We start from the raw sequence: 22,300 nt of genomic DNA on the forward strand, positions 1-22,300 counted from the left end.
TATGTGGTTTGTTTTTAATGAAAAAGAGATTCTGAGATATAACTCCTTTAGAAAAATATTTCACAATTGAAGCAAAACTTCTCAAATGCTGCTTGTATTAGTCTGAGAGTGAGACAGTTGCAGTGTTTTAAGATACTGTGAAGGGGTTTTTTTCACTTGTTTTACAATGTGAATTTTCTGGTCTCTTCATGAGATGTCCAATTCTAATTATGCAATTACTTAATCCATGTTTAATGATAACCTGTTTCAGCATGTCACACAGCATGCTAGTGCTTCTTTGATTGTGGATGCTTTCCAGCAAATTTTAATTTCATGCAGCCTTTTTTTTGGACACTTTCATTGTTCTTCTTTTCCTGCACTCTCAGAATGAGAAAGCTAAAATCTTTAGTTATCTTCAGTTATATCTGGATAACAGAGGTCTGTTTACTCTTGCACATTGCTCTCATTGTCTTGGGTTTGGCACTGCTTTGCACCAAAAGATTTCAATGTGTTATTAAAAGGTACTGGACTGAATGTTAAACTACTAGTTGGAAACTGGAATATTTTTTTTTTCCCCTGGAGAAAAGGAAAGCTCTGTGTAAGACTGTTAGCACATAAAAATGTTACTGTCCATCTCCACAGAAGGTTTTTTCAGAACAGGAGAACTATCTTCCAGTGTGTCTCAACAAAAACCCAATTCATGCAAAAACTTAAATGTAGGTGCCTTGGAAGAGATGGAAGAAAAAGTGTTTTGCATATCATACTTTGCTTTATTGCATCCCTATTGTTGTTAGAATCATCTCGTGCTATTAAAGAATAAACTAAGAAGCTTACACTGTATAAACCAAACTGAGCTCTTGTTTTCCTTCAATTACATTGGATTAGTAAATTAGAGTAGATTAGTAAAATCCTTCTATGCTAAGAAGCTTAAAAATGGAGGCAGATAATTGATTTTTTAAAAAGTTATTTCATACTTGTATTTTACATTGAGAGTAGTGTGCCTGAAGTATATCTTGTCTTGTTTTTTAGTTTTGAGTTTGAGCTAAGAACCCAACTGTAGTAGGAAAAGAATGGAGTCGTTAGTGAGGGACAGAGTCATTTTGCACTGACAGGGGTTTGGCCTTTGTTTTCAGGATTTACTTTCAGCACTGAAGCCAGGCTTCACTGTGAATTCAGTTTTGCAGTAACAAATGATGTGGTGAGGTTTTGGGAGCTGAATGCTGAGACCAAACCATATTTATCTCTCATAGCTAGAGAGGTTTCAAAACCAGGAGCAAATCTGTCCTATGTAATAAGTCCTTCTTAGGTGGGTCAAGTGATTCCACAATAAAGGTTCACCCACCACGTGCATTGTTATTAATTATTGCAAAACTCTAGAGCAGAAAGCCTGAAATACAAAAGGCTACACATGAAAATGTTTCTTAGCCACATTTGTGACAAAAAAAAGGGAAGTTTTTTTGCTGTCATTGCACTTAGAGTTCATACCATGACGCACAACTGATTTCAGTGTCAGGAAAATGAATCGTTCCCTGGTAATTCTGTGACATCAGGAAAATAGTGTATCTAAGGATGTGTTCAAATAAACTTTTTTGCAGCACTTCATGTGGTTCTAAACGGCGAATGCTTTTTCTGTAGCAGCTGCTTGTGGCTGCTCTTTTAGTTTATCTGCCATCAGCCTTTACAAATGGTTTTACTGTTCCTACCCAGTCCTGAGCTGTGCAGTTTTCTCAGCGCTGAAAGTTTGGCTGCAGTTTTGTTGGGCAGAACTTCCATGTTCTATTGCTCACATCTGCATGTTTTCATAGCAGCCAGCTCACCCAAGATGTGGTGTGTCATTCTCTCTGCCTTTGCCCTAGAGGAAGTGCCTGAGTTACCAAACAATGGACATGAACCAGGGGCCATTCGTGGCTGCATTGAGGCCTCCTGCTGCAGGAGGTCGCTCACACACACGTTACCTGTTCTTAGTCAAAGGATTTATACTGCTCATTGTTTACAAAATGTGTATCTGCCTGGTTGTTTCCTCAGATTTAGGGCGTAGTTGATTCCCAATGAGCTGAAAAAGGCAACAGTTCTGCAACCATTTGACTCCTAGGAAGTCCTAGGTGTATTCTGTCAGAAGCTGTCATACTGCACCTGGTGAGGAAGGAGGCAAGAGTGGATGGAGAGCAAACCTTTCCATTCTGCGGGTCCAGTTCCTGAAAGAGTCACTGCTTATTTGGCTTCTGAAAACCTGCATGTTGAATATTCCATTGTCATTTTTACCTTGGTGACAGCTCAAACTGTGGTGCTATTGCTGAAGACTTAAATGTTCTTCTTGTCTGAGAGATAATTATTTATTTCCATTGTATTGCTACATTAAACACATGACCTGTTTTTCTTCTTGTAGTTTCTGCAGTCTATGATTCTACCCTTAATTTTAGAAATAATGAAAATCCAACATTGCTGGGAGTTCTAAATGGAAAGAAATATCATGCAGATTTATATGTAAGGCAAGTAATCCATATTTTAATTCCTTTTAAGCAGGAGTGTGTACTTGAAATCACACTTGGTCAAATCAGGGAATGTTTTCAAGTGGTTAACAGAAAAGCAGATCTCTACCAACCTGGCTTCACAGAACTTCAGATAAAAATTCATATGGGTTGGGTAGTGTTTCTGGTGAAGTTCTGTGATTATAAGTACGTGAGGAGCCCATAAATGTCTAGAGAACTTTTTGTTTATTATTTTTTACTCATTTGTGTGTCTGTTAGCTCAGCAGCAGCACTGCTGCTCACTTTTCACTCACTTGGCCAGAATACCAAACACAACCTAAGTGTTCAGGTGGAGTTGCTTTATACCTGTCTCTGGCTCAGGAGTTCCAGAGCCAGTTCCTCTGGTGGAGGTCAGGCTCAGACTTTGCCATCTGGTGGAGCCGTTGTTGGTATATTTGACAGCTGTGCCCTCCCTAACAAGAACAGGGTTGTTTAATGAAAAAAACATTACCTGGATTCCTTTTCATTCAGGTTTCTATAAATTACAAATACCCTAATGGCTTCCCGTGATCTTAATAGGAAAGAGCCAATTCCCAGGTGAGGTTCTACCAGCAGCACCTGTGCTACAGGCACTCAGAGCATGTGATGATGTAGGGTTGGAGCATAGGAGCCTAAAAGTGATGCTGCCAGTGATCCGGAGTTCATCATAACCCCTTAAGAGCTGGTCCAGTTCCTTTATCCTGGATAGCAGTATGAAGTGGAATAGGGCGACCTTTTTTTTCTACTTCTCCTTTTCTGCCTGTTTGAAAAAGTTGGGTTTTTTCAGAACTGTTTTTGTCCAAGGATAAAAAGAAAGTTTCTCCTGATTGCTCTTCCCACGTGGTAGCTCAGCCTGGTGTCCCTGTGTTTGGTGTACACGGACCGGCTGGATGGCGTTCACAGAGCCCTGCCTGTGGATGTCGGCTCCAGTGGAGCAGAGGGGTTCCTCTTGCTGTGTCTCCCTTTGCACCATTCCAGCCTGCTGCAAGTCAGTCTGGCATAGCATGGAAATTACTTTTCTCAACTCAGAGTAGCTGTTTGCACATCCTGAAAAGCTACAGGCAGGGTAAACCTCATGGCTAAATTTGTTTTGGCAATTAGTTGGAGACTATCACAAATTCCTTCAAAATCTCCTCCATAGTTGCTTGTTGAAGTGCTGTAGGTGTTGCACAGTTTAAAAAAAGGTGGAAAATGTGGTGAGTCTCCTGTCAGATAATCTGTCTGTATAATGTATGTGCTGTTCATGAAAGCCAAAGTATTTAATATTCTTCAATTTCTCTTGTTTACCGTTGGCAGGCGGATTCCACTAGAGGATGTCCCAGAAGATGAGCAGGAATGTTCCATCTGGCTCCACAAACTGTATCAAGAAAAGGTTGGATTCTTTTGTCAAGACAGCACTTTTGAGCCACGAGTGCTCTGTTATTTTTAGTGCTAGTAGACCTTTATAGTGTGCATGTGTAGTGTCCTAATTTGGAGGCTTGGGGTGAATTGGTTTGCTTGGCTTTCAGGGTAAGTGCTCTGTTTCTCTACATACGAACTTGATCCTGTGCTGCCAGTCATGATTTTTGTCTTGTACATAGAGCAACAGGAAGAAACCTTAAGCCTTTCTAGAACAGTTTTAAGCCTCTTCTTTAGAAAGTTGGATAAAGATACAAAAATTGAAATTGTCTTACTGCCTTCTGATTGGTGGAAAGGCCCTCTTTCCCTAGAAGACACCTTCTAAATTAAGAAGCAGTTTGTGGGCTAAGTAACATATATTCTTTGGTGTATTAAAATTTTTGTCCCTTGTTTTACTGTGCCTTTTTTACCAAGGCAGACATCCATCATTAAGACAACAGGCTTATAAATTGTTTTCACACTGTGGGTTAAGAAGGCATGCATTTAAGATTCCTAATTTCATAGAATGGGGAGAGAATAATAATGATTGTGTTTGTAGGTGCCCAGTGGTTTGGGGTTTTTTTTTCTTTTTTTTTCTTTGCAAATGCTTTCATATGCATCCTTCATCTTTCAGAATCTTTCTTCTGGGCCGTTTTTATGAATGTTGGAGATAGTTGTTGGGGCTGTGCTTTTTGAATGGACACAGCACTCCCATTTCAGTCAGTAGGAGTCATAGGAATGCACAGTAGGAGGGCCTGGCAGCTCACTTTGCCTGAATACCTGGATCAAAGTTATGTATTCAGCAGTGCTTTGGATTTAGAAATGATGGAATATAGCTATGCTCAGGTTTCCTCTCACTGGGACAGCAAAATTCTGCTGTGCCATTTGTCGTGCCCTTCCCAGGACACCACATGAGCATTTCTGTGTCGACAGTGCCCTGGCAGTTCTCAGTTTCAAACCATGATTGTTTCTGCTGTAATTCATAGCTCCTCTAAGCAGCTTGCTTACAGGAATGTGGAAAGTAAATGTGTCTTGAGACCTCACCTGTAGGTCTCCTCCCTTTGCCTCTGATTCCCCTTCTCATAGCTTGTGCCCCTAACAACCTGATTCAGGCACAGCCCCCCTTTGCAGAAAAGGAGGCTGTTAGCCACGAGCCCGTGTACATGGAAATGGTCCTTTTGCTCAGCATTGCAGAAAACCACTTTCTGCTACAATGACTTTGTAGCCCTGTTTCGTGTCCCTCAGAACTATTCAGACGTTTGCAAGGCAAGTGTGAGTGTGGTGATTGTTTTCCTCAATCCTTTATTACATAGTTGCAGTAATTCACTCCAGGATTTTTCTGTTATTCCCTCTTTGGCAAACACTCAGTTGCTTCTAGTGCAGAGTGTAATCTATTCTTCATCATATTATATTGTACAATATATCATAGTATTCTTCATATTTGTTCTTCATGACAGCTTCATTTGCTGGTTGGTTAAGTCTCTGGTTTCCTGTTTAAGTACAGGAGTGAAGTTTTGCATCCAAGAGTGAATTATGTGGTGTTCAGTTTTCCATTCCATTAAAACCTTTTTTGTTAATGTGAATGTTTTTGATTGATTAAGGCTGGGGGGAGCTGCTTTGTTTGTGTTTTGGTTTGGGATTTTTGGTGATGATTTTAGTTTTTCTCTGAAGGCAGCATGTTTCTCTTTCTCCAGCTCTTTTACTTTAGTGAAACTTACTTCATTGCAGTCATTCCTGGTTTACTAAAGCCCATGTCTTTGTAAATTCATACTGGCAGAAGATAGAGCAGGGACTTCTTCCAGAGTTCTGAGATGGTGAAAGCCCACCTGCAGGGTGAAAATACAATTCTTTTTCACCATTCTGCCCTGCATCTTAAATAGATAATAGGCTCTTAGGTCAGGTAACAAACAGCAGTGCTGCCCAGGTGCTGTTTCCAAAAATTAATTCTGTTTTAGGTAGTCTTCAGAGTCAGAAAATATTTATGATATAATGTCAAAAATTGTTATTCAAAGGGCAGTAATTCATTGCAAGGTACACACTCATCCCCTGCTTTGTCTGTTTGCTTGCAGCACTTCACTTGCTGTTTCAAAGTAAGACAAGCTGTGCATGCTACTGGAAAGCAGAGACCCTATTTTAATACACATTATGGTTCCCTGTGCTGTTGCTTATTCTCAATAAGTTTAATAATTTTGCAGTAGTTTCTCACAGCTCACATACAGTGTGCTGAATTATGCTGTAGTAGCATGATTTAGTGGCTGGAGAGTGCCACAGGTACTGAGGTCAAGGCCTTTGCACTCAAGATGATCAGGACTGCAGAGCTGTTGGAATTAGTAATGAAACCAGCAGTTACTGGACATGGAGGGACATGAATTTTTTTAAAATTTATTTATTTCCCCATATTGACATTAGTAAAGGAGCGAGAGTCTTTGAGAAAAGCTTATTCCTTTGCATTTTACCTCCATGTCTGATCTCACCTACATTTACCTCAGTCTGAGATATTTCTCTGTAGGAGCCTGTTGTGTTTATGTTCTTGCTACTTGGCACTATTTTTTTGGCTTAGTCACTGCTACAAGCACAGTTGAACAGAGTCCTGCCTGATAAACAGTTGCATTGTGCTGCTGCTCGAAACCAAATACTGTTCTTCCTTTTCCAGGCTTCCAGTAAGTACCATCTCCATATGCTTCTTCCTCACTGGGGGTAATTTTGTCCTTCCACATATGGCCAGCACTGTATCAGTCAGTTCTAAATTATGACAGAAGTTCAATTTGGGTTGCACATTGCCTTCTCTTTTTATTTCTTTTAATGTTTTTTTTTTTTAATGCCCTTGCTAGAAAGGCTCCCTTTGACTTTAACAAGGAGTGGGTGAGGATGTTTTTGCCTGGTCTGAAGAGGTAATATGTAGTAATCACAACTCTGCTAGTCCTTTCATGATTATTTTCATTTTTAACCTCCTTATAGCCTCAGTGCCTGAAGTAGAAGTTCTGCTTGAGAATCTTAATTTTCATTAAAAAGAGAGCAAGCTTCTAATTCTTCTTGCTTGTAAAAGAAGCTTGGAAAATGGGGCATGAAAATATATACAGAAATGTCCTAGGGAATCAGCAAAGCCTAAATGAAGAGGAGAAGTGTACAGAACTCCAGTGTTTGGGAACAAAGAATGTATTTTTGGATCCTCATTCTTTGTGGGCTTCCTCACAAAGGGGCAGCAGCATACCTCTGCTGTCAGACCTCCTGTGGGAGTGGGGAGGAGGAATCCAGTCAGCCTCTCAGAAGGAGATGGATGTTCCCTGATTTGCCCTCACTGCATTACCCCTCCCCCTCACTGCCTGAAGTAACTGAAATGTGGTGGGGCAATAGAGGCAGCATGTTTCCATGTCAGAATGTGATACCTGCGTGGATGGAATTCATTACAAACCAAAAAGAAGCTCTGTAGGCAGAGGAATGAAAGGAACCTAATGTGAGTAAGGTGATTTTGGGAAATGGTGAGGTCTGTTATCTGTTTAAAGCCTGTCTTGTTGCTGGGTATCGTAGGCACCCTCACAAAAGCTTTCAAGACAGATAAACCCACAGATGCCTTTTGCAGGTGAATGAACGTATTTAAGGGTAAGGAATCATAACTGAGCTGTTCCCCACAACAGTGGGAAGTGTGGTGGAGCTGTTGGCCTTGACATTGTTTTGCCTTATGTATTTGTTTTCCATTTGTCTCCAGCCTCTCAGTGAGGTGTGATCAGTGATTTTGCTGCCCCTCATGCCATGCAGAGCCAACAAAGAAAACCCTGCTGTGCTTGTTTCAAGGGAGCCTGTCCTGCTCTCTGTAGTAGCAGGCCCTCTAATGGCAATGCCAGCAATAGTCGGGAATTCTTCACATTCCTGGGTAATACCAGCATTTGGAAACTTAACTGTATGTAGTAAGTTCAGTTTTCTGATGATGAGTAGCTCTGTGTTATAAAGCAGTCTTCACTGCACTGTGAAGAAAACCACATACACTGTGAACTCTGTTGAAGATGGCTCAGTAATTGGCCACAGCGATCCCACTAAAGTCCAGCTCACATGAGTAAAACACTTATCATTTTTATAATCCCAATAAAGAGAGGGCAGTGCTTTAATTTTTGCATAATCCCGTAAAAGCTGAATGTTCATTTTGAAACAGACAAAGTGGTAACAGCTTGTAATTGCTCAAGTTACTCTCAAGTAAGTAAATAATTGTGTCAGCTGGAGTGTAAGTGTAAAATGATAGCGTAGTAGAAAAAACAGTCTTTTGGTTGATTCATCTTGGCTTTCCTAAAAGTTTTAGAAACCAAAAATCCTTTCTTTAAAGAAATATCATGCTTCATTCTAATTAATTTTTTTTATGTCAATCTAATGCTGACTTCATTATTCAACCAGTTTTTTGTGATAGCACAGATTAATAGATAGCAGATTAATAATCTTTGCTTTTAACAAGGAGGGAGGGGTTTTTTCCCTCCACCCACTTTAGATATCTTGGGTTGGTGAGATCAGTAAAGGCAATGCTATACACCCATGTGGATTATAGAGGAAGGTACTGAATTCAGAGTCACCTGTGCTTTAAAAAACAGATGCTACAAAAGAGAGAAAAACAACACCCACCCCATCCACCTATCCTCCTTGTATTATACTTAAAGGTCAAGTCATTTGCTCAGAGCCAGTGAGAGATTTTGTGCTGTTTGCACACTACACTGCCTCTAGGGAGATTCAGCACCCAAACTTCCTACCACAGGCAGCATGGGAACAAGGTGAAGAAGACTACATTGGTGGGACAAAGGCAGGAAGGGGTGGTGTTCTTTGGAGTGTGGAACAAAATGCCTGGTCACCTTTTCTGACAGGTTTGTGGGTGCTGTTTGAGAGCACCAGTTGGAGAAAACAGGAGGGAACAGAGGAAGCAGCTGAGTACGGAGCCCAGACACTGCCCTGGCTTAACTGCAGTGCTGTGGCTCCTGCAGGAGCCTCAGCAGTGATGTCTGCATTGCTGCAGGAGTGTATATCCCATCATTCCTCCATTCCTCCTATTTTCCTAGGCTGCTATATTTTCCAGATACAGCATTTCTCAGGCTGCTGTGTGTAGGAGAAAGAAGGTATTCACACATCAGTGTATGCTCCCCCTTTCTTTTTTCTTTTTTTTTTTTTGACTCTGTGTTCATTGACTTCAAAGCACAAGCTTTCCAGCCATCAGCTGGTCTTTGATCTTCCCCTGTGGTTACAAGCCTCCAGAAGGAGGGACATCAAAGCCAGGGATGGCTAGTTTTGTTGGCAGATGGGGATTGAATTGTTGCCCTCCTTTGTTCTACTAGGATGCATTCCAGGAAGAATATTATCGCACAGGAGCCTACCCAGCAGTCCCGACAATACCACCCCGTCGGCCGTGGACACTTTTGAACTGGCTTTTCTGGGCCTTATTGCTGCTATATCCTTTGTTCCAGCTGCTCATCAACATGATCAACAGTGGATCATCACTGACACTGGCTAGTTTTGCATTTGTCATTATAATAGGTAAGTTTTCTGATACAAAAAGATCACTTACAGTGTAACTGTCGAGTAGGATTTACTGAGATTTGCTCAATATAAGGATGACTTGTGAATTCAACAACCCATCTAATATGTCCACTTTAGCATGGACTAGGTTGAAAATATTCTTTTTTTTGTTTATTTTTTTATAGTTGTACTGTTTTTTGTAAGAGCTGCATACAAATTTTTCTGTTTCTGTAGAACTCAAACAGTGACTTCTCAGTGGGTTGCCTAGAAAAGGCTTTCTTTTCTTGTGTTGTGTGTTGCTATATTCTACTTAAAATGCTTAGAAGAAGGCACAAGGATAATTTATTCCTTTGAGAGTGCTTTTGTCTAATCACAGTCTTTGTCATTCACTGGTAGTCCACCAATTCATGATTTAAGCGCAGCCTGTGGCCATCTACTCTGATTTGTGTAGCACAGGGCATGGACTGTCACAGGTGATTCCTACAGGTCCCGTGGCAGTTCTGAACTGCCTTGGTTCCTATGTCAATTAGGAAGATATTTAAGGCAAGGAAGGAAAAAAAAACATGGAGCTGGCCCAAAGAAAGGGAGGGAGATCTTATTTGGTGTTCCTCATGGTAGCAGGAACCAGGTCAGTTTAGCAAATTGCATCGTATCTGGGTGTCTGTGATTGAGTGCTGGTTTGAAGAGTAAGTTCCCTTCCAGAATAAGCCATACATTTTTATACCAAATACTGTCTGTTACTGCTCTGAGTGAACATTCAGAGGTATTCATTACATCACCTTCACATCTGTGTATATTAAAAACAACCTTGGGAAAAGAAACAGAACTTCATAGTCTTCCTGGCATTGAGAGAACTTGGATACAGAGCTGACTTAACAAGCCATGTCCAGAATAGCAATACAGAGGAGATAGAAAATGTGGAGCATTTTCTTGTCTCAGAAGTGAATCTTTGCTCTCTACTCAGGAAATTGTTCCTAGCACATAATATTTCTTTGCATTCTCAGAAGTCTGACTCTTGAGCTAGACTGATCAAGATTAACTAACGTCCTTTTAGCCATCTGTGAAGAGTTTGATGTGGTGGGCACCCAATATTCTTTTCCAGAAACTGCCCACCAAAACAAATGCTGCATTAAGCTCCTGTTGGTGCTTCTAATAGAGGTAATTGGAGAAAGAGCAGTGTGTGTGTGTGCAGGCAGGAAATTTCCTTCATGATGCTTTGAGCCAGAGGAAGGAAAACAAGCAAGGATAAGATCCAGCTTAATAGTTGGTACATTAGGTGGGCAGGGTAGAGGAAAAAAGAAGGGAATCCTGAGCTCTTGTCTTCATCTGGAGAAATTGTTGGTGCTTGTTACCTTGGAAATGCTTTGTGTAAAATGTGTAAGAATTCCTCAGGGCAGCAACTAAACTTAAAAGCCTCTTTTTCTACCCACCTTGCTTGTTGGAAGTCACAGGCAATGCCCCCTTCCCCTTCTCTGACTGGTGAAGAGGATGGGAGTGTAAAGGGAGCACTGTGGTTGGGGTGTGCTGGCAATGGGATGTGATAGGTTCAAATCCCTGTCACTTGCAGAGAAAGATGAATCAGCCTGCCCTGTGCTCCTTTGCAAAGTGGGCAAACAGCAGAGTGGGATGAGGTGTGACACCATTGTAAATGCTACTGCCTGGCAGTTTGCTGGCATGGTCTGTTTGCTGCTGGGTTGTGGAACGATGGCCTAATGGTGCACTGAAGTGTAGCTACTGCAAAATGGTTTGAATTTTTCATCTTCAGCTTTTTTCTCTTAATTCAGTTTCTCCACTCAGCAGACTGGTTGGTTGGGTGCCATTTCAAAGTGCTTCATGCCTTGTGTACCCTCCACAGGGAGCCTCACACCATTATTCAGGGTTTCTGGAGTTTAACCTCAGGGCTGACTGCTTTACTGCTTGACATTGTAGCATTTGTGATGGTTTTGGATTTAGCCCTTTATAATTTAGCTGTGTGACACCACACCCTGCACCCTAAGCCTAATACAATCTTGCCATTAGTGACCTAGGTCGCATCTTTTCTTTATCAAGAAGTGGAAGAAAGAACCTGTAAAGGAAAAAAGCTATGATGCTACCAAGAATAGACAGCAAGAACGACCTTCTTTTCATTTCTTTCCTCTTTTCTTGTTCCCCACTTATCTTTCTTCTGCTTCTAGCCACAAGGAAAAGTTAATAAGCAGGGTGCTCTGAGTCATCTCTTGTCTGCAGTGATAATCCAAAGGATTTATTCTCAAGTTATCTGTAATACTGGATCTACCAGAAGGCTACAGCAGCCTGCAAGCACAGCCAGTGCATAGTAAAGCAGGGAGGACTGTGTTTCCTGTCTTTACAGTGGGAGTGGTAATTGGTACCTGGTGGCTTAACAATGTAAAAGGAAGGTTTTTCTGCAGACTGGAAGGATTTATCAGATGACAAAATCAGTTCTTCCCATTGCTCCTAGCAGACCTTTTCAACTGTTTGTAACTGAAGCACGCAGATAGTGGTTTGGTTTTTTCCTCTGGCACTTTGACAGCTCACCTGATACTCCAGAATCAGGAACTTTACTGCAGTCCCTAATAGCTCATTGTAGTAGATTGCTGGTTTTAAGGGTGGGTTTCAGTACCTGATACAGGTGCAGATAAGCATAAAATAAACCTTTTGTGATAGAGCAGAGTAACTAGGAGGTCCTTTCACTGGGTACCCTCTGCATTGTTTCTAGATTGTCATTTGTCCTTTGGATAGTTTCTGCTTATTTTGCTCTCCAGTAAAACACTGAGTGGCTTGTAAGTAACTGGCTGTTCAGGTGGAAAGAGCTCTAAGAAAAATGCTCCACTTGAGCTGGAGTGGAAGGACGGTAATCCCTCAGACCCTAGCTCTGAGGTCTAAGAATGAATAACCCATGTATGTACAGCTCTGCTTGGTTCAGCTCAAACTCTTTCAGCCCTAAATAAATGACATTTCTTTATACTGTAAATGCTATCCCCTCGTGCTTTGCTGTGCAGCAGTTTGGCTGTTTATACTCCCAAAGTCATCACACTGTGCTCGTACCTTACTGCTGCTCTGGGACTGGGAGCCCTTTGTGAAACAGCTTGAATCAATACAAGGCAGTCACTGCTCCAGAGGATAAATGCTCAAGTAGTTTGAGCATTGTTTTGTGTCTTGAGTTTCAAGACACAAAACTGTCTTGAAAACCAGCTTTAGTTTCACAGGACATGTGACTAGAGATTTAGGTACTTAGCTCATAACAACTATTTAAAAATTGGTGCTGATATTTTGGTGCTGAAGCAGTAGGCATGTCTGTCAAATGTCAGTATCTGTACTTGACAGCAGCTTCTTTTTTTTCTCCTCCTCCTGCTTCTGATTTGGCTTCAAAGAACCAAATGTTGGGTGGCCTTTCATGTTTTGATAACTTGTGTTGAGGAGGACACCGACCCTTCATGCTCTAGAAGTAATTTATTGTAAAGCTGTCAACAGCAGTTAAAAGGGGAATGTATGCAAAAGATGAGAGGGTTTATAAGGGAGCAGCAGCTATTCCATGTTTAATGCTAAAAGCACGGTGGCATCTGGGCTGATGGCACAGGGCCAGCAGCTCCATATCAGTTCTAGGGAGAGTGGCAGTAGTGATGAGCCAGCTGGGCTTCCGTGGGAGCTGCTGTGTGTGTGCTGTGCACTGTGGCTGGGCTCACACTGCAGCCCTGGGGCCGTGCCAGTGTCCGGGTGTGACCTGGGCAGCCAGGCTGGCGCTGCCCCCAGGCTGAGGTGAATGGAAGGTGAGGAGGGGACAAGCCAGCAAGGTTGTAATGAGTTTTACAGCAGGATACAAACCATGTGCAGGATCATGCCTGTGTCGATTCTGCCTTTTGGTGGAGCTGCCAGATAGTCTGGCCTTTCAGCCGGGTGCCTAGAAATTGGGGAATTTGGGGTGGGTTGTTTTTTTATGTGAGTGTGTTGCTTGTTTCTTCTCCTTCATAGTATGTAGGATAGGCCCTCAATGGAAATGTCTACAATTCATAGAGTCTTTAGTTGTACAAGTCTCAGTTTCAATGCGTAACCTATATAACGCAAGTGCAAACTATATGTGGGAAATTTTTATGCCCCTGCCTGCTGTGCTGCTTATAGCACTTGCTGTGTGGTATAAAGGCAGGGCAACAGATAAGAAAAAAATCCTGAGTAGTAAGAGAAAAGGTAGAAATCCTTTGAGCTAAGTTTTTGCAGAAGGATAACTACATGTGGAGGTGGTGATTTTCTTGGAGCTAAAACGTGTTCCAAGAAAGATTACACTCCTGGCTCTCTTGACTGTGTCAGCTCAGCCCTCCTTGAGCCCCCAGCACTCCAGCAGGCAGAGCAGATCCTCAGCAACCTCCTGCATCTTTTGGATCTGAGTAATGGTGGGCACAAAGATGCAGGAGCTCAGTTACCTCAGTTTGCTGTGGAGTAGTACAGTGATGCTTCAGCCAATAGCTTCTCTCATGCACTTCTCAGGGTGGTCTTAAACCCTCACAGCTATGAAGTTAGGCACTGCTGATTAGTTACTGCTTGATCTCCCTTTCTCCCTTTTCTTGAAGCAAAAAGCCTGAAGTTCCCCTTACTGCAGTTGTATGTAAAACAAGAGGTCAATAAATCCTTAAATGTGAAGGTATCTCTCAGGTCTGCACTGAGGCTCCAGGAGAGCTGTGGTGAGGAGGCAGAGCAGGGACAGACCAGTGAGGCAGCCCAGCATTTCCCCACTTTGCTTCTGCACACTTGGCAAACATGAGCAGTCCTCTTCTCCTTGCACCCCACCTTCCCCAGGGTGCTGAGGGCTACAGGGTGAAATGGGGATAGAAGGCAGTGGCAGCTTCTGCCAGGGAGCAAAGGACAAAAAAGGCCATCTGAACTGCTGAACTAGTTGTTTTTTGTGTCTAGGCATTTTTGGAACTAGATGAAATCCCTAGTATGGTGTGGGGCTGCTGTAACAGCTGCTCTTATTTATGCTCTGTATCCATCTCCAGATGCTGTTTCTATCCCTTGTGGTTAAAAATCTTAATGATTTCATGCTTACTATTATGTTATGATCCCAGACTGCAGGCTACATGTTGGATCTTTCTCTTGTGTTCCCCAGCTTATGGCCAGCTAAATGTCAGAGATGGTTTTCTTTCTTGTCTATGAGAGCAAAGCCCTTAGCTTGTCTCAGTGGTGTGTGTTTCTATTCACAGACAGTGGAGTGTAAGTGACAGTGCCCTCAGAGCCAGCTCCCTTTCTGGACTGTTCACTGCACAGCTCTGCCTGTGAGACGGCCCTGCTTTCCTGGCATCCACAAGACTTGAGGGCAGCCCCACGGGCAGACCAGCTTCCCGACATCCAGCCACGCTGTCACATCACATGTGACCCATCCCTGGTATCCAGTTACCACTTGCAGTGTAAAAACTGCCAATTTACTGTCAGACTACACAGCAGGAGGCTGTAGTGATGGCTCTTTGTGGCCCATGCTGTTGTGCCAAGTAGCAGCTGGTGAAGCACAGGGCAGCACTGTTTGCCAGCCCCCTCCCCTTCCAGGCCTGAAGAGCAGCAAATGCCAGGACACGGCCTTGTATCAGCCCTGCCGTTCACAAGGGATGCCTGGTAGTGGGATGAAACCTCTGGATTCTCTTGGTGATCTCAGGCACTGACTTAACCATAAAGAGTCCTTTGGCTGGTGAGAATTTGTCCAGAGTCATCTCAGAGGAGTAAAGACTGATGGGAATGAGACATCTAGAGCACCTCACCTTACTGTCACCATTAGTCAGAAAGACAGTGGGATTTGGAGGCTTAGGGGAGCTTTGTGGGTTTGTTTGGTTTGGGTTCCTTCCTTTTGGAAAGCATTCTGAGCAGAGGGAAGATGTTTGTGACTTCCCTAATAGGTTTAGGTTTGAAAGAAGCATGGCAGTTCTGAATGTGTGCAGTGGCTGAGCAGATGTTTGAGGAATAATAGATTTTGGGCAGCTGAGCCCCTTTACAGAGAAACCAGAAGTGTGAGGGAAGGAGTTTAGGTTAAGCTGCATTCAATTTAGTCACACTAGGTGCTACAGATAAATAAATAAAATAATCCTTGCACATGGTGAATAATTACTGAATCATCTCTAAAAGTCTTTTAAATTAACCTGTTTTCTTGTAATGGACTTTTTCATGAGCTACCATTAACAAATATCACAACTAATGTATTTTTTTTAATTTATCAAGATCTGAAGTTCCCTTGCACTTGTTTGTCCTCTTTCAGACACAGGGATGTTGAAAGCCAGAATTCCCTTCCCCTGGCATGCAGGGCTGTGCATGCTTGTGCCTCTCACACCCATCCTGGTTCCTTGTAGCCTCTTCCCTGCTGATGGGAGGGGATGTGTCCAGCCTGAGTCTCTTCCTTCATGAGATGCCATAGGCAAATAAGCTGACGTGGAGGTGTGGGCACATCAAATGCACCTTTCATCCAAGGTCTCTTTCATGCTGCTACACCAGTACACACATCTTCAGGCCGTGCCTCAAGAAGCTTTAACTGTGTTTGTTTTGCAGCTTCTGTTGGTGTCAGATGGATGATCGGGGTTACGGAAATTAACAAGGGCTCCACCTATGGCAACAATGACAACAAGCAGAAACAAAAGTAGCACCTTCAGAGACTGCTTCAATCCAAAGGGAACGAATGCAACTGCTGAAAACTCTTAAGTGCATATCACGGTCCTTCACGGGAGATCAGAGGATGAGTAATTGCCGTGCATATCTGAATTTGTGCTCCTGTTGTTTTTCTCTGGGGTTTGGGCTGGATGACACGCTGGAAGGATGCACTCCTTCGGAGACTCTGAGCAACAGGTTTGCACATGTGTGGTTGGTTTCTTTTTCTATGAAGTGTCTTAAGTTTTGAAGGAAAAAAAGAAATTCCAGCGTGCTTGTATGAAGAGACTCTACCTGGAAACTAACCAGAGGTGCAAGCTTTAATGTCAGAAGATTGTTACAAGATGATTAAACTTGATAGTTGTGTAGCTCACACAGTTTAACAACCATAATCTGTCAGTGTTTAAACACAGTACAGCTGGTTGCTGTGCTTGGTTATAGCAGTGTTGGACTGAAGCAGCTCTGCTGAGCTGGCAGAACTAGAGTAGAGTTTTTGTACATCCAGAACCTGTTCCCACAGTGTGCACTACATGGGCCCTTCAAAACTTCAGCCAGACCCTGCCTGGACATCCAGACATCGGAGCCTGGCAGTAGCAGAACATGGATCAGAATTTGGCCTTGTGCCCTGAGCAGAGCTGAGTTACCCACTGCCCTCTCTTTCCCCAGGTCATACATCTGAAGGATAGCTGAAACCTCCAATTCTTCAGAGTAAATGTCATTTTTAGTTTGGAAAACCTGAAGTAGTAAAATTCCTTTTGGCTTTAAATGCTACTTAAAATTCCAGGCCATGCTAACAATTTTGGAAACAAAATAACTGGGCATGGTCTAGTGAAATATTGCAAAGTATGCCCCATACCCATACTGTTGTGATCCTAATTAACCTGCTTGTCTGTCTTTTCTGATAAATTAGTTTACTTGGTGCCTCATAACAGTCAGCCTGAAGTAATAGTAAATTATTTTCTTCTGGGGAAGAGGGGGAATTAGGAGAGAGATCTAGGACAGTGGGTATGGCTGATTCTTCTAATGTCTGTCTTGATTTGACACCCTTCTGAATGAAATAAAACTAGAAGCAAGCTCTGAGGAAGAAGGGTTGCTCTGACATTCCTGGTACTGATCTCAGGACTGCCTCCTGTTTTTAAACTTCCAGAGTTAAGGGTCTGCCAGTTACTAGAAATCACTTGTTTAAAGCAGGGAAAAAAAAAAAAAAAAGGAAAGGAGCGGACACTAACAGCAAATATGATTGGAAAAAAATCCCATTTTTTTTAAATCTACAGATCCTGACACTGAGCAGTGGAGGTTGTGATTGACACTTTCAAAGACAGTCCATATTCATTCAGCATAGAGCTAAACCAGTCAGTTTTTACTGAAGAAAATGAGTAGTCTTACTCTAGCAGCTGGTATAAAAGCATGGCTCTTTTCATATAATAAAACTGAGGCCAGAAGAAACAGGCTAATACAAGAATACTAATTATTCCATGAAATATGTATTTGCTATTCAGTACATCAGATAATCTAGAACCTCACCTTTTTAATATGCAGAACCTAAAAAGCAGGTGAAGTAGTGCTTTTAGCATGGAGCAATAAGTGAAGTTTAGGGATAGTGGAGGCAGTAACATTTACAACATGAAGGAAAGCACAGGCAGTATGAGAGACTGCTTTGGGAGGCTTTTTGCCTCACACATCTTGTGTACACACGCTTTCCCCATGTTCTGAAGCTTTCAGGAACAGGTTGTTCAATGTCATGAACAGAAACATGGGCTCAGATGTTTTTCGAGCCTAAGAGTAGAAAATACTGTACTGTTTACAATGCTGTTTAATAAAGCACATGCCCTGCACACTATTTGCTGTAACACTCTTTTAACAGTGAAAAACTGAGTATTGCATCCTGTAGTAGTGATCAGGCACATTAACAAGCCAGACCTGAAGTTACTGCACACAAGAGCTGGAAAACGGGTGGAGGGGAGAAAGGAAAGGCCTCTCCAGGGTAGCATTTTACTGTGAACATTACCTGGCAGGCCCAATGGCCTTTTCTCAGGTGGTAGGTGAGCAGTTCTGAGCAGCATATTCCTGGAGTGACAGAGGCTGTTCTGCCTTCCTGAGCACCATGGATTTAACATGCAGTAAGGAAAACATGTGGCATTCCTTACGAATCTTAGTCCTTTCCCCTCCAGCTGCGTGCAGTGCCCTTCTCCCAGAGGAAAGCACCAAACATGTCAATACTTCTGAAAGAGTGATGAGATTACTTCATACCCATTTAAGGGACCAACCCTTAAAACAGGCTGAGGGCCAAATATGCCCCTCCTGGATCCATCCTCCTAAGCACTTGTTCAAGTCCTGGCACACCACTGAGCCCTTCCAGCACTCACTGACAGACAGAGAAAGCATAATTATCCTTGCCAAAGTTAAACTTCTCCAGTTCACTGTATTAAAAGAATGACATAGGTTATTAGGAAGCAGTGTTTGCCCCTCATCCCCACAAGCAACTGTATGTTCTACAACTGCCTTAACAAAATTAGTCTTAATGTTTGTTTATACAAAAATAAAAGTATAAAAAGCTAATATGCAGTGAATGAGTTTTCTTTTAGTTGACAAGAACAAACTGGTAAGAGTTTGTCACCTTTATCCTGACTCCTAAAAGCTGTCCACTGTTCCTGTCTGTGTTCAAGGGCACCTGAAACAAGGCAAGGGAGGACACAACTCACTCAGATACTTCTGTCACACTACAGAGTGAAGCACACAGCAAGCTTTTACCTCAGGTACTCTCACAGTGCTCTAAAGAGGATGACAACATACCTCCTATCACACAGCTGAAAATAGAGCACTGAAAAGAAGGGGAAGTCTTTGTATAAATTTAGCATTATATTTTTTGAGAGCATAAATACCTGCACAGGTGACGTGCACAGCAAGGCTCACACTTTCCTAGGTAGAAATGTCAGATTTTGTGGTACCTCCTTTATCACTCACCCCACACCTGTGACTAATCAAGAATTTGTGGATTAAGATGAGAGATAAGACACTAAATATAAAACTAAGTATTAAAAACAAGTCTTAAATCACCTCCTTTAAGTCAGAAGCTGTAACAGAAATATGCAAACTTGCATTAATGTTTACAAGTAACAGTTTTAAGTCGCCTCTTTGTAATAGCAAGTAAAAAAATCAACTAGATCATGCATTGCAGGCTATTTCTTCCAACTGCTAACAACCACTTTAGTCTCTCTTGCTTTTCTGAGGCTGATGACAACTGAGGTGTGGTGGGGAAATTAAAGCCCAGGATCAGAAGTCAGTTTTCAAAAGGTAACAGTAGATTCTTGGTTTTGCCAAACAGAACACAAGAATCAGCTTGTACAGTTCTCTTCTAGAAGACAAAAATGTCATGCAGAGCACTCCCCGTTGACAGTGCATACATCCAAGAAGGAAGGTATCCCTTAGATAAAACGCAGTGTCAGGAATTGCCCATCACCCTCTTTTCTAAAAAGGTGATGAAAGGGGGAACCTTACTTCTCTTACCTCTTGTGTAAGCAACGTCTCACAGTACTCATCTTGAAACCTGACAAACACTGACTATTGCAATACAAGAGCAGCTTATTCCAGTTAGGTCAGCTTAGCAGTCTTATCCCAGTGTTGTTAAAAAAAGTTTAAAATGTGGCACAGTCTCACATTTACTTTTGGAAGAAAAACCCTTCACCAACATCTCCTAAAATAAACCATTTATTGAGAAAAACCTTTTTTTTCAATTTCATTAATTAGCCTTGTGCATAACAAATCCGAAGCTTGCCAAAAACAAATAAACAAAAACCCCAGTAAAAGTTCACAGTCAGTGCACTCAAACAGATTAAAAAACAAGGTCCATAACGCCTGATAACACTACAGCATTTTTCTGAACCTAGAGAGTTCAAAAATACTACATATTAACAATACAAGTTCTCAGTCAAATGAGAAACAGGAGAAGGAACAAAAAGGGTATGGTCCATATACAGTAGTAATGGCACTTTCACTGAAACATGCAGCTTCTTCCAACTTGCGGACACGTCACGTGAGCAACATGTGCCAAGTAAAATGTACAGGAGCAGCAGAGGAAGTGACACTGTCACTTGTGCAGTCTTCGTTAAGGTCAACTTTTATACTGTTTGTCAGCACAGTCTTTTATGTAAATATTACATACAGCAGTGATTCAAATCTTGTCAGAATAGAAAAGGCCAGAGATTGAGTAACATCATTCTTCGTCTGTGCAAACCTGCAAAGGAAGCAAAAGGCAATTACTTCAGCCACCTCAGCCCTCTTCCTCCTGCAGCAAGATGATAATGGATCCATTTCTTTAGCACCTTCACCTTGAAGGTTTTCTTCTCTCCCTTGTTCCATAGTAATACATTACAAGTGTTTATATGGGAGTACTGACATTACCACTGTTATCATGCATCCTTTAGGTGCCTAAAGCAGTGTCTACCTCTGATGGATGGGATCTGCTACAGCTGCACTGATGAGGGATGGGTGATGATGCCAAACACTGCTACTGAATCAGAACACCAACGTGATCAACTTTATGCTGGAAAGTGATCCTACTTCTTCAAAAAAGAAGTTACTAATACAGCTCAATTTGTGGCTGTGAGTATTTGCCTGTTTTAAGGAAAGTATCATGCCATAGTTCATGCAAGAACTGCAGACTGTTACAGCAGCATTCCGTATGATCTTAACTTTAAGTATGAACTTAAAATCAGCTCTTTGCACAGAAGAATAGAAGACTTCTTGTGTGTAGTTTCACTTTTTATGGAGGGGCCCTTATGTCTAAAAACCCGTGCATTTGTACTTGCTGAAGTTTTTGCTGCAAAGCCCTTCAGATCCTATTATCTACCGCTGAGTTGGAGCCTGACTTGTCTTTTTAACATAAAGATAATGCAGTGAAAGTTTATTACATGATGCACACCACATTCTATAGTCACATGCTGGCTGAAGACAACACATGTCCTTCTGGAAAGTTGCCAATCCATTTTTCCTGGACAGCATCAATTTGCTAGCAGCCCCTCACCATGGTACCAACCTCTGTGGCATCACTGAGAACAAAGAAGCTGACTAAAAGCTGTTCCCCATTCCCATGTGCAGTTTTGTAGCCAAAGTCATCAGACAAACCTTGACAAAAGGATGATCAAGAAGCTGGCTGGCCGTCCACCTCATCTTTGGGTCACTTTCCAGGCAGTGGCAAAGGAAGTCTTTCCCTTCTGGGCTCACTTTGTCAGGAATAGGAGGTTTATGACCCATCCCCACTTTATACATGATCTGGAAGTTGTGCTCATATTCATGCCAAGGCCTCTGCAACAGGTGACAGCATTGCTAAGTGCAAGCTATAGTGAGTAACTTGTTACCCACTAGAGCATGTATTTCTGTGCTCCAGAGAATGAAAAACAATCCCAGTATTTGTGGACATGAGTGTGACAAACTGCTGAGAGTGGGACCAGAATTTGCAGAAAAACTGCTGAGAACAGTTTGCTTTTCATCAGTACATGAAACATCCCTACCTTGCCCGTGACCATCTCTATCACAACACAGCCCAGGCTCCAGATGTCTGCTGCACGTCCATGCCCTTCTCCTTTAGCTCTAGTGATTACTTCTGGAGCCATGTATGCTTTGAAACAACACATATGATGCCATCAGTTCATACAGCAGAAGGAACAGTATACATCAAGTGACTGACTGGGTAAACAAAATGCTTTTTTAAATACCCAGCTCAGGTTTTCTTGCTGAGTTTTGCTCTTTGCTGGTATCTTATTCTTTGACATATCTTCAGCACAACCATCTTTCAGTTTTAAAAGTGATATTGAAAATGCTGTTACTGTACATGCTTTCAGTGACTGCCATTTTCTGAAAATCTATTAAGCAGCTGTTTAGTGAAAAGTACAATTTTAGTAAGGCTGCAGAGAAAAATACACCCCAGAAAACACATGCTCCAGCATCTCTATAGTTACAGACAAACACGATTTTAACTCTCACATCATATAATTCACTTATTGTTTTGGCTTCTAGATGTAAAGCACAAAACTAGCTAAGGTAAAATCAAGTTTCCCTGAAACATGGTTTTACTCCAGACTTCTGGCAGAGGGATCTCCCTTTATGGTAACTAGACAATACCTGCCTAGCACAAGCTTCCTCACCTGCAGTCCCCAAGGTACTGTTCACTTCTCCAGGCATTGTCTGGGTATTGTTCTTCAGCTTCACTGAGCAGCCAAAGTCTCCTAGTTTAATTAGTCCAGATGAGGTGAGAAAGATGTTGGCTCCTAAGAAACATAAGGAAACATGGACACACTTGTTTAAACCAGAGCTGAATTGAGGGCTTCTCAATACAG

General features: G+C 42.1%; 2 protein-coding genes across 11 annotated transcripts in view; one reads left to right on the forward strand and one right to left on the reverse strand.

The window, feature by feature from the left end:
• AGPAT4 (1-acylglycerol-3-phosphate O-acyltransferase 4) overlaps nt 1-18,462 on the forward strand; it is a 69,304-nt gene extending 50,842 nt beyond the window's left edge. For both annotated transcript variants that reach the window (XM_084202326.1, XM_084202327.1), the window contains 4 exons: nt 2,366-2,468; nt 3,783-3,858; nt 9,170-9,368; nt 15,870-18,462. In XM_084202326.1, the coding sequence (XP_084058452.1) occupies nt 2,366-2,468; nt 3,783-3,858; nt 9,170-9,368; nt 15,870-15,961 (470 nt within the window). In that variant the 3' untranslated portion in view covers nt 15,962-18,462. The remainder of the gene's footprint in view (nt 1-2,365; nt 2,469-3,782; nt 3,859-9,169; nt 9,369-15,869) is intronic.
• Nucleotides 18,463-19,717: 1,255 nt separating this feature from the next.
• MAP3K4 (mitogen-activated protein kinase kinase kinase 4) overlaps nt 19,718-22,300 on the reverse strand; it is a 62,361-nt gene continuing 59,778 nt past the window's right edge. For 6 of the 9 annotated variants that reach the window (XM_084201904.1, XM_084201906.1, XM_084201902.1 and 3 more), the window contains 3 exons: nt 22,109-22,231; nt 21,476-21,582; nt 20,695-21,269 (listed from right to left, as the gene is read on the reverse strand). In XM_084201904.1, coding sequence (XP_084058030.1) covers nt 21,033-21,269; nt 21,476-21,582; nt 22,109-22,231 — 467 coding nt within the window. In that variant the 3' untranslated portion in view covers nt 20,695-21,032. Of the gene's footprint in view, nt 20,200-20,694; nt 21,270-21,475; nt 21,583-22,108; nt 22,232-22,300 lie in introns of those variants that run through there. The other 3 variants (XM_084201903.1, XM_084201907.1, XR_014616000.1) reach the window with 3 other exon arrangements.

The sequence above is a fragment of the Fringilla coelebs genome, assembly GCF_963513975.1.
Source record: "Fringilla coelebs genome assembly, chromosome: 3".
In the NCBI taxonomy this organism is placed as follows: Eukaryota; Metazoa; Chordata; class Aves; order Passeriformes; family Fringillidae; genus Fringilla; species Fringilla coelebs.